The sequence below is a fragment of the Chrysoperla carnea genome, chromosome 5 (assembly GCF_905475395.1).
Source record: "Chrysoperla carnea chromosome 5, inChrCarn1.1, whole genome shotgun sequence".
NCBI classification, from domain to species: domain Eukaryota; kingdom Metazoa; phylum Arthropoda; class Insecta; order Neuroptera; family Chrysopidae; genus Chrysoperla; species Chrysoperla carnea.
Genome location: NC_058341.1, coordinates 21467939 through 21483175, shown reverse-complemented (window position 1 = coordinate 21483175; position 15237 = coordinate 21467939). Strand labels below are relative to the sequence as shown.

The following is a 15237-nucleotide window of genomic DNA, read 5'->3' as shown; positions in this document are numbered from 1 at the left end:
CCGACTCCACCCACATCAAAAATGTAATTGTAAATATGCTTGTAATAAAATAAATAAAGATTAACAAAAAATGATGTGGGTGGCCTCTGTGATTAGGAATGCGTCACAAAAACGGAGGTTAAACCCCCATTATTAATAATAGAAACCACTCTGTGAGACTTAGAAGTGGTTAAATTTTGTGCAACGTTTTAGAACCATACCGAATTTATTGGGTTTTGGAACAAAACTTGAAACTTCTTTCGAATGAACAATAGGCAATTCAAATCCGATTATTTTTCTATAGTTAGAACCTATTTTAGATAATTGTGCCTGGGCAAATTTTAGATTTATTCTTTTTTATATCCTGTATATATGAAATACATATCAAGGTATCCTAATTTTAGTCCCAAATTTGTAACGACTACATCCAACACTTTCTATACAGGGTATTTCAACAATTAACTCACCGTCAATTGTGTTTTTTTCACTTGTTTTATTTATGAATTCGGTTCTATTTTTTTTCAAAAAATCTTTTTATTCAAAACTACAAAAATTATATAAAAGTGCGGTATAAAATGAAGTCAAAAAGGCGGGGGATATATTATATAAAAACCAAGTGTGTTCAATAATAATATTTTAATTGAATTGTTGCAACTAAACTTGTAACAAATAAATGTTTTTGGCTAAATAAATAAGCCACACCTGTAGTATTATTTTTAGTCTTTTAGTAGAACCAATTGGTTACATATTGTATTTCTTAATAGATATTATTAATTATTAATTTTTTACCATTTTAAAATTAAAGTATTATTAATTTAGTGTGTTCTATATGTGTTTTTTGAAGTGAAAGGTTGTTTTTGTATAGATTTATCTCAATAAATAATATAAATATCAACCCAAGGTTATTATTAAGAGTATTTTGATTTTTTATTCATATTCTTATTAATTAACCCGTCTCAGGATGAAATTTTGTATAATATCTGTAAGTATTTTTTTTAAAATGTTAATTTCTTTCTTAATTTCATATTTAAGGTATTAGGGTTGCCACAACTCTAAAATTATTCAAATCTGAAGTCTCAGATTTAAGAATTTTCTATTTATGATTTATTATTTATAATAATTTTCATTACGAAAGGTTTAATTTCTTTTTATCGTTAAATTTCCTGTTTACGAGGCATATATTTTAACTTTTGAAAAACAAATACTTAAGTATACCAAAATTCTTAAATAATATTTGAACATCTTTCACAAAATATTAATATTATTGCAGATTCGATTGCAAAAGCGAAAATTTCAAATTTATTAATAGTTGGGTAAATCTACCGGATTTTGATAATCAATTCTGAAAATTTTGGGAGAAGGCTAATTATTTTTAAATACATAGATTTCTTTCGTTGTAAATAACACAGGAAAGGATTTTTCCGGTTCCGGACCGATCCGCACGACCTTCTGTACGCGGTTTTGGGACAGGGATAATGTATCTTTACATTGTGATCATTGGTGACGTTTTCCTGAATATCTCTGCTTTAAAAATCGGATTGAGACGGAAAAAAAAAGAATTGTTTTTAAGAATTTCTGCATAGACCTTGCTTGGTACCGAGCCCTGAACATAGCAAAATAACCTCAAAAGCTCACGAAAATCGCAGTAACCTCATATTTTCAACTTTCTTTGATAACTTTTCGAAAAATGAAGGAATTGAGTAGAAATTCTGGAAAAAGATGTAACTTATGATCATAAAGGGTAGTTTTTATGTACTTTCGGAGTGCCAACGGCTTTTTTTCAAAACCTGATTATGAATCGAAACATTACAAAACAAAAATGCAAAAAACTCTAAAAAATCCAGATATAATAAATCGAATAACTATGCACAGTTAGCATTCAGCAACGCTGTACATATTTCTTGGTGAAGGGGTGAGACACTAAGGGGTGTGCCATTCAATTCTCATCTAAACCGCGCATAAATGACGCAATGGTGCTTAAACTTAAACTTTACATATAGAAGCATCTTTATCAACATGATCCCTTTTCTTATTTATTCTTAAGTTTCGTCTAATTTTCTCAGGTTCTAATAGAATTCATCCTCAAAATTTGAAACCCAAGTCTCAAATATTTTCATACACTCATTATTTTGATAGCGTCCTTAATCATTGTACGAAAAGGAATTTCTATTATCATTGTCCCAGAGCTTTTCATATGTACCTACTTTATACTGACCTGGGATATCCTAATAATTTATTAATTTAATCTGTGTTTAATTTTAAAATTAGGCTTAATTACAAAAATTAAATTTGACGTACTCTATAGCTTAAAGAAGCAAGTAATTAAAATTGTATAAAATATTTCATTACTAAATTAAGGCTGAATTGTGGTGGTTTTAATTAAAAACATTGACATCGTACTAAATCCTTGTAAATTAAAACTAGTTTTATTTATAAAGTGTTAAATGTAAATCATTAGCTCTTAGGATGATTACATTTTTGAGGCTAGCCTACATTTTTATTGAAATATATTGAAATTATTTCATTATCTAAGAATAATTGAATTTACAAACATTAAACCATACAAAAATATAATCTAATTATTTAGTTTGCGGTTTATTAAAGGTAAAAAATTAAAAATTTGTAATTCTGAAAACATTTTATACTAGGTTTTAGTCGGGAGATATTTTGGAGTCGTCAAGGGTACTGAACTGAAAAATGGGGTGTTATAAGTTTGACCGTTATGTGTGTGTGTCTGTGTGTTTGTCTGTCTGTGGCATTGTAGCGCCTAAACGGATTAGCCGATTTTAATTTTTTGGTTTCATTTCAAAGGTAATTTAACGGAGAGTGTTCTTAGCTATGTGTTCATGTGCGAGCTTAGAGTTCTATACCCAAAAAAACTAAAAAATTAGCGAAGATCTTCAAAATCGATTCAGTTTGGAAAATGCATGACATATAATTTTAACATATAAATAATTACTATCGAAATGAATGGTCAAATAAACCCGACTCAATTCATTCCGAAAAGTAAATAGGTAAAATAATTCAAAACAATAATTCAAAAGAACAAAGTCAACTCAAATATTTCAATTTCAATTAAAATATTTCCAAAAATTTGTCCCAAACAATGGATAGCTCTCTAAGTATCCTTTTCATCTCATCTAATGTCTTTGATCATCACTTTGATATTGATTTAAGAAGAAGTGTTATAAGTTTAGAGTGTTTATCTGTGCACATGTGTGTTTATCAGTGGCATCGAACCGACTTGATTGAGAACATTTTATGGCTTTCAAAAATTTGTTTACAGGGAAAAAATCGCATTTGTCGGAGGTTTTATACATTTTGTAAATTTCACTTGTTGTTGAAATAATAAACCGTTTAACTCGTAAACACTTCTGTCTCAAAGAGGGATGATAAGAACAAAACTTTTGGACAAAGGTTTTGGCGTGGCCATCAAATCTTAAAATAATGTAATTTAATAACTTATTTTTTCCATAGTCCGGTCTACCAGCAGACTAAATGAGTATACTTAAAAAAGTATATTATTTTTATTCAATTGAATAGCAATTAAATAATTTAGTAAAATAATACATTTTTTTTTTATCTGTAAATCTTGTTAACATTGAAATAAAATTAATTATTTTTATTATTTAAAATTAAAGATTAATACAATAATTATTTGTATATAATTAGAATGTAGATCATTATTTAACCTTGCAAGAAATATTCTAAATGCATATTTTGCTTCATTTAATACCGTTATTTATAATTGTGGAATATCATTGTCAAATTATTATTAATATACTGCTAATTTTAGATAATTTGATTATTAATTAATATCAAAATGGATTAAAATTAGTGTATCAGTCCAAAATAGTAGATAATTATTTAAATTTTTAATATATTATATTGAAATAATTTTAAAATAATAAAATAAATAGTTTCAAAGACTAAAAACCATCTATCACACTAAGCAAATATATGTCTTCCATGCGCTTCCACCATTCAAATTATGAGGTAAATAATGGCAGAAATCATCAAAAATTCTATACATGGTTTAAAAATATTAGAAAATTACCTATATGTCGAGTAAAATTTAACTTTGTTAGTTAGTTAGAAAATAACTTTTTGCCAGAAAGAAAAATTTATAGGTAAAACTCATGGTATATTATTTATCGATCAGATTTGTATCATAGAATATCGAAAAATTTTTAATATCAATCTCTCAATCGAAATTTCCTGATTTAAAACGAATACTTTAACGGTTATTCAAATTTATAAAATAGATATTTCATTTTTTTGGTAAGAAATTTCTAGAAATTACAAAAAAATGAACAATATTCTTTTCTATTTTTATTTATTATTTATTTATTTATTTATTATTTATGTTTTGTTTACTAGATCTTGTATACGAATTTTAACGTCAAAGCCCTTTGGTTATAGCTGATGTTTATTTATGATACAGTGGCGAAAACTATAAAGAAATAGGTATAACTTTTCGAGTAATCCCAATTAAAGAGAATTGAATAAAATACACTCGAATCCGGACCTCTTGGATTCATACCAAGCGCCTTAGCCGGTTCGGTGATACGAGCTCTAGAGACAGAGTGTAATTTTTCATCTAATCGAATTTTTTGTTTGTCAACTAATTGAAATTTTTAACATTTACGATTTGGATGTAGGTATTACTTTTACTTCAAAAGTGAATTATTCAACTTTAGTCTTTAATAATTTGAATTCAGCACTAATGATGTTTTTTTGAAATAAAATTTACCTATTAATTCGAAATACAATTGATGTTTTCTGAATAACAATATTTATTAGTCGGAAATACTTTCTAAATGAAATTGATTTAAATCTATAAATTAAAATTTCTTAAATACAATTGGAAAAAATGTTAAAAATATTCTAAATTTGTGTGATTTAAAATAAAAAACAAAATTAATTCACTTTCTTTTCAAATATAATCTAGATGAAACAATTAAACGCGATAATTTGATTAAAAACATATAAAATTAAAAATTAACTTGACGTAACTAATTAATTAATACGATAAATATATTTATAATTCTGCTCAAGTTTAAAAGTGAAGTGTATATTATTTACACTGTTGTGTTTTTACATCGCGGATGGAATTTTTATATTTAATTATATCAATAATTTTATATATTATTATTCTAGCAAGTTTTTTCCTGTCCTAACCTTATCTTCCTTATTTCTTTATTAAATTTCATGATTCATCCCTTCAAGTTTATTAAGTTTACGTTTCACGAAAAATATACTGACGGTCTTAAAATGTACCGCTTAGGAAAAAAAACGCTAGGTAAATAATTTGAACGAAAAAATATCATGAATTTAAATAATTTTAAATAATAAGTGTAATAGGCAAACATGTTAGTTTTTACAGATGCTCCCCTAATACTCTAGACATATAATTACTATTTTTAATATATGTTCTCCTAATATTAATTTAAGAACTTTTTACTTTTTTCACCACTTTTCTACGAAATTTGTTGTTTGTTGTTTTTAGCCGCGGAATTCCTCACGAGTCGAGCTAGTATTACTAATTATTACAAGAAGACTTTAAAAAACAATTTACAACTTTGTTAATGATCACAAATTCCATTTTACCTACGTAAGGGATGTCCTATTAGACACAATCCAGTTGAAAATTTGTTAAACGAAGGATTTTTGAAAAAAATAATACAAGAAAAAATTGTTTTTTTTCGAAGGAGGGTATTAAATTTGACCAAGATTTCATATGAGTGTAGACTGTTTTTTCATGTATGTTAACAAGAAATGTTTCCTACAAAAGTTGTTTGTTATTTTATAAAGAAAATTTTTTCTAAGTGATTTTTAAAATTATTCCGAAACATTTGCTTTTAATTTCTCTAACAGTTTTCGAAATATTTGGTATGTTTCTTTAATAAAGTGTTAGAAATAATGCAAATTTTTCTCTATTTTTAACAAATTTTTCAAAATAGAAAAAAAAATTACCAGCAAAAACAACATCTAACTGATTATACTAATATATCCGTTAATTATAGATTATTTATTTTTACTTCCTGTTTTTATGTATGCCATGTTAGGTTTTTAAATCAGGTTGGGTCTTACAAGATATATTAATAACATTTCGGAGATCGAAGAAAGTTTACGATTGTTTGTCTTTGGGTCCCACAATTCTAATAATTGTACTAAAGACGACTCTGCACAGTTTGCATAAAGAAATAAATAGAAAACTAAAATCCTTAAATTAAATTTATGTGATTTAAAATAAACAATTAAATTCACTTTCTTTTAAAATAATTCGATGGAACCATTAAGCGCGAAAATTTGATGAAATAAAATTAGAAATTATATACCTATTTGATTAATTTATAGTTATATTTGTTCAGGTTGAAAAGTCAAGTAGTTAGATAGTAACTGTTTGTTTTGTATCATGATTGGGACCAATATTATTTATTTTAATAAGTTCTAACTAAAGGTGTGTATATGACTTCTGGAGATCAGACCAATAACTTCTTAATAAATCTAATTATTGCAATCACAATGAAATAAGGGCGTAAGTGGGCGTATCCTAATGACCTTTTTACTTCTATGGGTTTTTTTTTTGTTTTTTACCTACCATAAAATTTCATGAATTAAACGGTAACCCCCTGAAACTTTGATAATTGAATTATTGAATTACATTCTTCAAACTCAAAAATATTTCAATATAGTAAGGACCTGCTAATCAAATATAACCTGCTAAAATCAGCAAAAAGCCGAAGACGTTCGAATCAGAAATTAGAGAATCATATTTTGTGTAACAAATTTGTTGAGTTTATATTATATAAAAAAATTTATTATTGGAAGTAGGGCGTATAAACAGTTTTGGAAATTTGAATAGAAATATTTTAAGGTCGAAAATAGATATCTAAAGCTTAATAAGTTGGCTCACAAATATACCGTTTTTCTTAAAGTAAACTTTGTGAACTTACGCCCTTATTTCATTCAGCTCCTCAATTGATTTTCATAATCAGCATATTAAAAGTATAAAATTCAAAATTTGGTAAAATTGGTTTAGCATTGCAGAGACCTTAAAACGTAAAAAAACGTAGAGAAAACAATAAACTCCTATTGGAAAGTTAAATAATACAAATTAAAATATTTCTTTTTAACTAATCGGTAAAAAACATCCACTTACAAAACGCGAGTTTACAAACGAATATAGTAAGCTATACCTTAAAAAGATCGAACATACGTTTACCGTCATAAAACGGTAAATTTTAATGTATCCCGGTAAATTTTAAGGTTTTATAATACATATGCATATTTATATAAAGTAAATAAAATAATTAAATATACAGTTTAATATTTCCAATTCATTGATTCTATAATAACAGTACCTACTACATAATATTTTATTTTTGATGAATTATTTATAATAATAAAATAAAATGTAAACTTAACTTGCACTTACTTTCATAAATTATTTGTGTTTTTTTTTCTTTTGTTATGTGATATAAATAAATTAAAATAGTATGTAAAATGCCGGAGGAAAAAATTCCATTTTATTACATATTCAATTTTTGTGACCGACTTCAAAAATAAAAATCTTATCTCTTCAATAATTTAGATTGGCATTGGCAACGATAGATATGTATAAACTATTTCTTATATTTTAGTAATGATTAGCTAATTCCTTTTATATACGGGCCAATTCAAGTGGCGAATTTAGAATTTTACACCCCCTATTTTAATGTCAATAACTAGTTTTTCATCATTTTACGTATCAAACTTTTAACCCCCGGCTAACAATCAGGGTTGTAATAATTTTGATGTACCTCTGTATCTGAGTTTATGGTTCCGTATCCGATTTCAACTAGAAAAGAGGTGATGATCTTCAAATAGTTGAGCAGATTTTCTTAAAACATGGATAAGGACACTCACGATCAAATTACCTTTCGAACAAAGAAAAATCTGTACACCCGTTTTGGAGCTACGATGCCACAAAGCAAATCGAACATGCATGATTCTATGTCATCGTAGCTTTTATATTAAACAAATGAACTGATTTCGATTCCTTTTTTTTTTTTTTTTTTTTTTAATGTAACTTGATCGAGATGGTTCTTAGTTATTCAATTTCGAGTTTAGAATTCCGTACCCAATAACAGCTACAAAAGAGTTAATGATCATCAAACGAATGGGAAGATTTTCTTGAAACATAGCTAAGAACACTTTCCATCAAATTAACTATCAAACAAACAAAGAAAAAAATCAAAATTGGTTCACCGAAAATAACATTGCAAATAATTCCACGCAAACTTATTCTATGCTCGTTTTTTATTAAAATTTCGTGTTAAAACTAATAAAATATGACGACTCTAAAAGGTGCTTTAATTATTAATTTCACCTCTTTCATTCCCTTAAAGTTATCTGATAGGGTTGGTATGAAATTATCTAATGGTATGATTGGATACTATGGACCAACAACAATTTAAAGCTACATAGTAGTTTTCAACTTTTTATCTTTTATAATTGTGGAAAAAACCTCTGTAATTTTTTTTTGCGTACGAGCACTTCTGTGAACGGAATCGTTATCTACTTTCTCTGAGCCAGATATTCTAATAAAAACGATTTCAAATCATTTTAGTGTGTGGAAGGAATAAAGCTCAGTAAGGAAAGAAATATCCGAAACTCAGCAGTCTTAAAATTATCTCGAAAACATTACCAGCTCTCGTACAATTTCAAAATCTTTCAATCTCAAAAAAATTAATGAAATAAAAATTTTCTTAGAAAATTTACAAGTTTCATCATTTGAACATTACACGGAAAATGACTCAAAGATAAAAATTAAAGCTTTATCATTCAGCGTAGAAATAAGTTCTTTATATTATTATGTATCCTCTGAAGAAGATAGAAATCTTCTTATTGGTGGAAGCGCAAGTCAATACGTTACTCATATGTAATTGTAACGAAAATCAATGTACCTAACGCTTCCACCAAAAATAAAAAATATTATTTGTAATTTTAGTAAATGGTTTTTAGTAAATTTTATCACTTTCATTCTTCTGACCCTGATCAAAAATCAAAATTCAAAATATTTTTTTTCATATCTAGTTCAAAATATAAATAAGTATCGATCGTATTATTATTATTGTATATGAGTCATACATAAATAACCAGAATAACAAACATCGTTATTATATAGAACACATAAATATGCAGATAGTAATTAATATTTTAAAATTTTACATTTCAACATGAATGTCATTATACAAAGTATTCAAAGTATAATATACACACCTTTAACAAAAAGTGAAATTGAAATTATAATCTTTTTATAACTTTTGTATCATACACACATAATATTTTAAATTTTTATAATACATATTATATTATATAGGGTAAAATGTTGTATCTTGGGCATAATGTATACTCTATATTATTAAAGTCACACCAATTAAGGTGGCTTGGTATAAATCCATTTTGGTATATTTAATTAACATAAAATGGGCTGATAAAGTATAATAAAAGACAGATTTTCGTCTACATCTTAAAAACCGTTCCAAAAAACTAATACAGTGGAACCTGGTTAAGTGAGACATCAAAAGACCTGCAAATTTGTCTCACTTATAGAAGTATTCCACTTACCTAGTGCCTCTAATATCCTGGTATAAATAAATATCTGTCTCATTTACACGGGGTTTCATAAAAAATAGTAGATGTCATCCATACTTTTTTATTGTTTTGATAATTCACATATAAGGTGTTAACATCTTCAAGTTTTAGATTTTCCGATTAATAGGATAGACAGCTTTTCAGTTTATGACATGTTAGCATCCAGAAGTATTGTAACGCGCTCTTTGCTAAGTTTTCCGTCATGTCGGGACTCACCTTTTAAGGTAAAAGTTTTATCGAGTAGACACTTAATAAAATAAACCCCCTTCACCTGCGTTAAAAATATGATAAACAACTGGCAGGTCTTCAATCCATTGGCTACATTTGTTAACATCAACAGCGTTACTTTCTCCACAAATTGCTTTGAAAACTATCCCGTTTCTTTTTTTAACCCCTTCCAACGAACCATTGCTGCTACAAAAATTATGAATACCGAACCTTCGCGTGAAATCTTGTGTCTATTCTTTAATCATCAGTCCGCTTACCGGAACGTTTTTGTTACGAAATTGATTGACTCATGTTAGCAAACACTGTTCAAGTTCAGATTTTTACGTACTGATAACGATTTGAGCTTTAGTTTTGGCTTTTTTTAAAGACACATCCGTATGATAGTAAAGCAAAGCTAACACGGATGGTCATTGAGGCTCAAAATTTGTGCGGAATTTGCGGGTATAATGATCGGCAAATTTTTTACAAATTCACTCTCTGTATTACTAATAAATATAATTAAAACAATAAAATTACAGTACGTAAAAATATAAAAATATACGAATGTAAATTGTGATTCGTGGTGCGACACTTTACCATAAATTTTATAATATGTACATTAAAATTGAAATATAAAATATTAATAATATATATTGTAAATTAACAAAGAGAGAGTATAAAGGTACTTATTAGCGTATAATCATGCATAAAAAAATTGTTTTTTTTAAACAATAAATTTCATATTGTAATAATGCAGTCTAGTGTATAATGCTGAGCTCAAACTGGATTTTCTTCATTTCATTGAAATTAAGAATAAGCATAAGGAATATTGGGAAATGTCTTAAGGATGTATGAGCATGACAACAATGTTTGATTTAAAGGCTCAAAATTTGTTTGTAGGTAGTCTTTTACTCAAAGAATATGTGGTTAAAATTTCAGCTTAGGTAACCGTGCAAATTTTTAAGAAAAAAGTCATTAAAAATCGATATAAAATACATTGGCTCTTATGGAGGAATCTCAAAAAACGACATATTTTGGAAGTTTTTGATAATTTTCATTTGGAATGAATGAAAACAAATTAAAAAAAAACTTTTTAATAGAAAGTAAACATATTAGCAATGAATTAGAAAAGAAAAAAACTAAGTGTCACCGCCCATATAAGGGATGTAAGAGCAGGGTAGATTAAGGGTTGAAATTATTTTTATCTTATTTTCAACTTTGATGATGAATTTTGTTATAACTTCATGAATGTAGACGAAAAATAAGAATAAAATTTTTCGATATGTGTCTTGGTTTTCGAAATATCGAAAGCTAAATAATTAAACAAAATTTTCAATTTTCGATATTTTGAAAATTAAGCCAGATATCGAAAAATTTTATTCTTACTTTTCGTCTTATATCGTCAAGTAATAATATAAATTTATCATCAAAATTGAAAATATCTATTTTCAAATTTGTGCCCCCACTACCATGCTCATACATCCTTAATGATACTAAAATGGAAAGGTGGAAAATTTACTCATTATGCACCCATAGCTATCGATAACTGTAAACTTCTTCATTACCATACAAAAGCTAAAACTATCTAGACAGATTTATTGAATTTTCGCGCACAAATAACTCAAAAAATAATCATCCAAATGAAATCTAATGAAATGATTTTTTGCCTGTATTGAAACTATACAACTAGCGCTGTTACGAAAAAAATTTTGCATGTTTCTCTTTTTAATTCCGATTTTAAAGAAAAAATCATAAGGAATGCAAATTTAATCACGAATTTTTCTAACATTAATTGAGCCTATGAATGTTTTATATACAGTCGAAGATGGGTAGCTTTAATCTCTAATCTAAGATAAAAAAATATAATTAATTGTAAAATTTAAATGTTAAATTCAATAATATAAATCGTGAAGCTAGAATTTTATTTTACAAATAAAATTTTTTCATACTTTTTAGTCCAAATGATAATAAAGCATATTTTCTTTTAATACAAAAATTCTTATTTAGCAGGTTTTAAGATTTTTTTATTATTATTAATTTTTTACACTTTGTTTCTAATTCGAAAAATAATTTCAATTTCAATTAAATTAAAACTATTAAAGCTTGTTTATAGCTGCCACATTGAATGTTTGACGTCATTAGTGATTTTCCCTATACAGTGTGTTAAAAATGTACATAAAATATGGTGGAAGCGATTGGAAGAAAGACACAATTTAGTTTTAAAATATTTTTTTTTCTTGTGTTCATCATTCATTTTCTACTTTTTCTATGAATTTTATCTCGCAATAATAATCTCGGCACAAGATTTGTACCGAACAGCCAAACAGACAGACAAAGAGGCAGAAAAGAAAGCGATTTTGATATTAATTTTTCAATTTCAATCTAATATATAATTTATTTAATTATTTACAGATTATATTCCTGATTGGATATATAATTGAAATTAATGCACAATATGATAGTCCAGTACCACCACGGCCTGCAATAATTCCAGGAGCAATTCCAGCTCGACCACTTCAAATACCTGGTGCTGTACCAGTTCGAGGTGGACCAAGACAAGGGCGGCTGTTACAAGTAATTATTCAAAATTATATATAATATAAATTTTTTTTTTATATAAACCAGTTTATGTGTAAAGAGATAAACCTTGGCATAGTGTGGTACTTTTGCGTACTGTCTGATACACTTTCCGTTTATGTAATTATAACCAACCAACACTCTTCGTGAATTTGCATACGGTGTTTTGTAAAATAATAAATAATATAGATTTTAGTCCTGCTTTCATCGCGTTATAGACCGGCGAAAATAGACCATTCATGTCAGTTATGCCGGATTCTGACGCATTTCAAATCAATAGATCCATTTCTTTAGTCATCATCCTAATTGTAATTAAAAGCTTTTCTAAATTTAGAACATTCTAATTTAATCTTTCCTCTCATCCTTTATCAATTTCGAGCCAAAGTTGACCTTTTTATAACAGTGAGGGATAAAATCAAATTCAGCACCCTTCATAAGATGAAAGTAACTCTTTTGAAACTTACAAAATTTATATGATTCTCAAGAAATTTTTTCGAACTATTTGCTTCTTCGAAGCTAAATAATTAAAGCATTAATTAAAATTACAGGCCAGAAGACCAGCTCCTGGATTCTATCGTGCAAGCCCAACTCCAAATTTACCTCCACAACCATCATACAGTACACCAATAGCCAGCAAACCGGTAACTGAAGAACCAGAAGAAGATAATTCATCACCTTATCAAAACAATGAAGAACAAAACTTTGATGAACAGCTTGCACAAAAACAGGCACTTTTAGCTCAATTGAATGAAGATTTCACTCCATCATTCTTAAATACCAGCCCACAAACATCACCATCTCCTGTACAATTCAGGTAAAAATGTAAAATAGTTAAACAGGAAACTCGAAAAAGAACTTTTATCGAGCAACACAAACCTAATTATTTAACAGCAAAACTTACTATTTATTATTTTTTTCGTAGACCTGAACCTAAAGTGGTTCAACAAGTTCGGCCACAACAAGTTCGTATTTCTCAACCAATTCAGAGAAACGATCCACCACAACCTCGTCAATATCAACAACAAGCCCAACCTCAATACCAACAACAACAGCAACAAGTTAGTCAAAGATCAAGACCAGCACCAAGACCTGCACCTCAACAAATACAAACTCCACGAGAATATCAACATCAAGGAAATGAACGTCGTGAGAAGAAACCTGTAGCTCAAATCCTTAGAAAGTGAGTATTTCATTTAATTCTATAAATTTCATAAAACCTAGCACATTTCAGGAACGGCGTTAGAGTAAGATGAAAGAGCGCCAGAAGACTCTCTTTATTTCTATTCGATCATCCAAGGAAGCAAATTAGGGTACAACCTTGATTTCCATTTTCTCCAAAACTATAAAAGATAGAGAGTTGAAAATTTGTAAGTAGCTTCAGCAAGTGAGTCCTACTTCAAGCCTTTCGAGGCATTCGAAAAATTTTCCGACGAAGAGAATTTTAGTAGAATAAATCGAGGCCGGAAGGCCACCATTTGTGTGTTTTGTAAACTTCTCTAATTTATTAAAAATTATTCAAGCACTGATATTCAACATTGTCTATACAGGGTATATCCACAATTAGCTCAGTCAATTGATCATTTTCACTAATTTTAAATTAGTTTTTAGCAGGGTATTCTCCAAAATCCCATAAACTACGGAAAATATTCAAGGGTTTCATTTTTATTTCTTCAAATTCAGAATCTTAAAAACAACAAAATTTACAAATTTGTATATTACAGATACCAAGAAGAAAATGAAGATGGAAGCATTACATGGGGATATGAAAATGATGATGGATCTTTCAAGGAAGAAACCATTGGAATTGATTGCATAACACGTGGTAAATATGGATATGTAGATCCAGATGGTGTACGACGAGAATATAATTATGAAACAGGACATGCATGTGATCCTGTAGAAGAAGAACCTGAACAACCACAAGTGCCACAACAACAACAACCTAAAAGACCTAGATACTAATTTTTATTTAATTTTTAAACAAACAAACAAATTCGTTTTTAAGACTTATTTTTAAATATTTATACTAACATCAAAACCAAACAAATGACTTAATTGCGTTTTCACACATGATGGAAATATCTGAACTCAGTGAGGAATTTAAGAGACTGAGTACTCGGAACAAAGGAGCCCCAAGTGCTTTTACGAAAACTAAAAAAAAAAGCAGAAATCTTTAAACTATAGTTTCAGGCCCCTAGAGAAATTTTGCCCACTGGGCCCATTGCCTTAAATCAATCACAGTCTGGTGCAAAAGACCTAAAATCTAAGTTAACACATTTTAGTATATTCAGGGTCAATTTTTTTTTGCATTTTTGGGAAATTTTTATCAAAAAGGTAAAAAGAAACAAAGCGTCGAAACATGTCACTTAATAAAGCTTTATGATGATAAAAGCCGATTAATTGGTAGATGCCAAAATAATTTTGAATTTTTCAAAAGTTGTTTTCGGTTTAACCAGAGGGTGTGAAAACGATTTTTTTTTAGTATGTTCGAAATAGTTGCCGGATACAAGTAACTTAAAATATTTTGTAATTAAATTTTTTTTAGATAACTTATTGTTAATTCTGTACTGATAAAAGAATTTTTGTATATGATAGGACAGTAATAACTTTTTTTTTGTAAATAAAAGAAATTTTTTTCGTATTATTTTATTTTTCTTAACTTTGAAGAGGTATTTGTGACCCCCAAGTATTCTTTATTATTATTAGATTTTCCAGGTAAGAGGTACTGTATCTAGCGTTTTAATAGGAATTCACATCTCCGATAAACAACCCATTGTTCACAACAACATCAATACACATCAATAGTTTATTAGACACGTTTTTAATGGAAAA

The 15237-nt window shown here is 27.8% G+C and overlaps 1 protein-coding gene across 1 annotated transcript; it reads left to right on the top strand.

Annotated features, from left to right (window-relative positions):
- Positions 1-792: 792 nt before the first annotated feature.
- LOC123300117 (activating signal cointegrator 1 complex subunit 2 homolog) lies at positions 793-14997 on the top strand. Its single transcript, XM_044882602.1, has 5 exons — positions 793-961; positions 12241-12402; positions 12954-13219; positions 13328-13585; positions 14127-14997. The coding sequence occupies exons 1-5, from the start codon at positions 941-943 to the stop codon at positions 14365-14367; spliced, it is 948 nt and encodes a 315-aa protein (XP_044738537.1). The 5' UTR covers positions 793-940; the 3' UTR covers positions 14368-14997.
- The last annotated feature ends 240 nt before the right edge of the window (positions 14998-15237 follow it).

Excerpts from the sequence above, each read along its gene's own strand:
- LOC123300117 (XM_044882602.1), top strand. The coding sequence starts at position 941 with ATGAAATTTTGTATAATATCT. Across the intron at positions 962-12,240 it reads TGAAATTTTGTATAATATCT|ATTATATTCCTGATTGGATA; the intron begins GTAAGTATTTTT and ends AATTATTTACAG. Across the intron at positions 13,586-14,126 it reads GTAGCTCAAATCCTTAGAAA|ATACCAAGAAGAAAATGAAG; the intron begins GTGAGTATTTCA and ends TGTATATTACAG.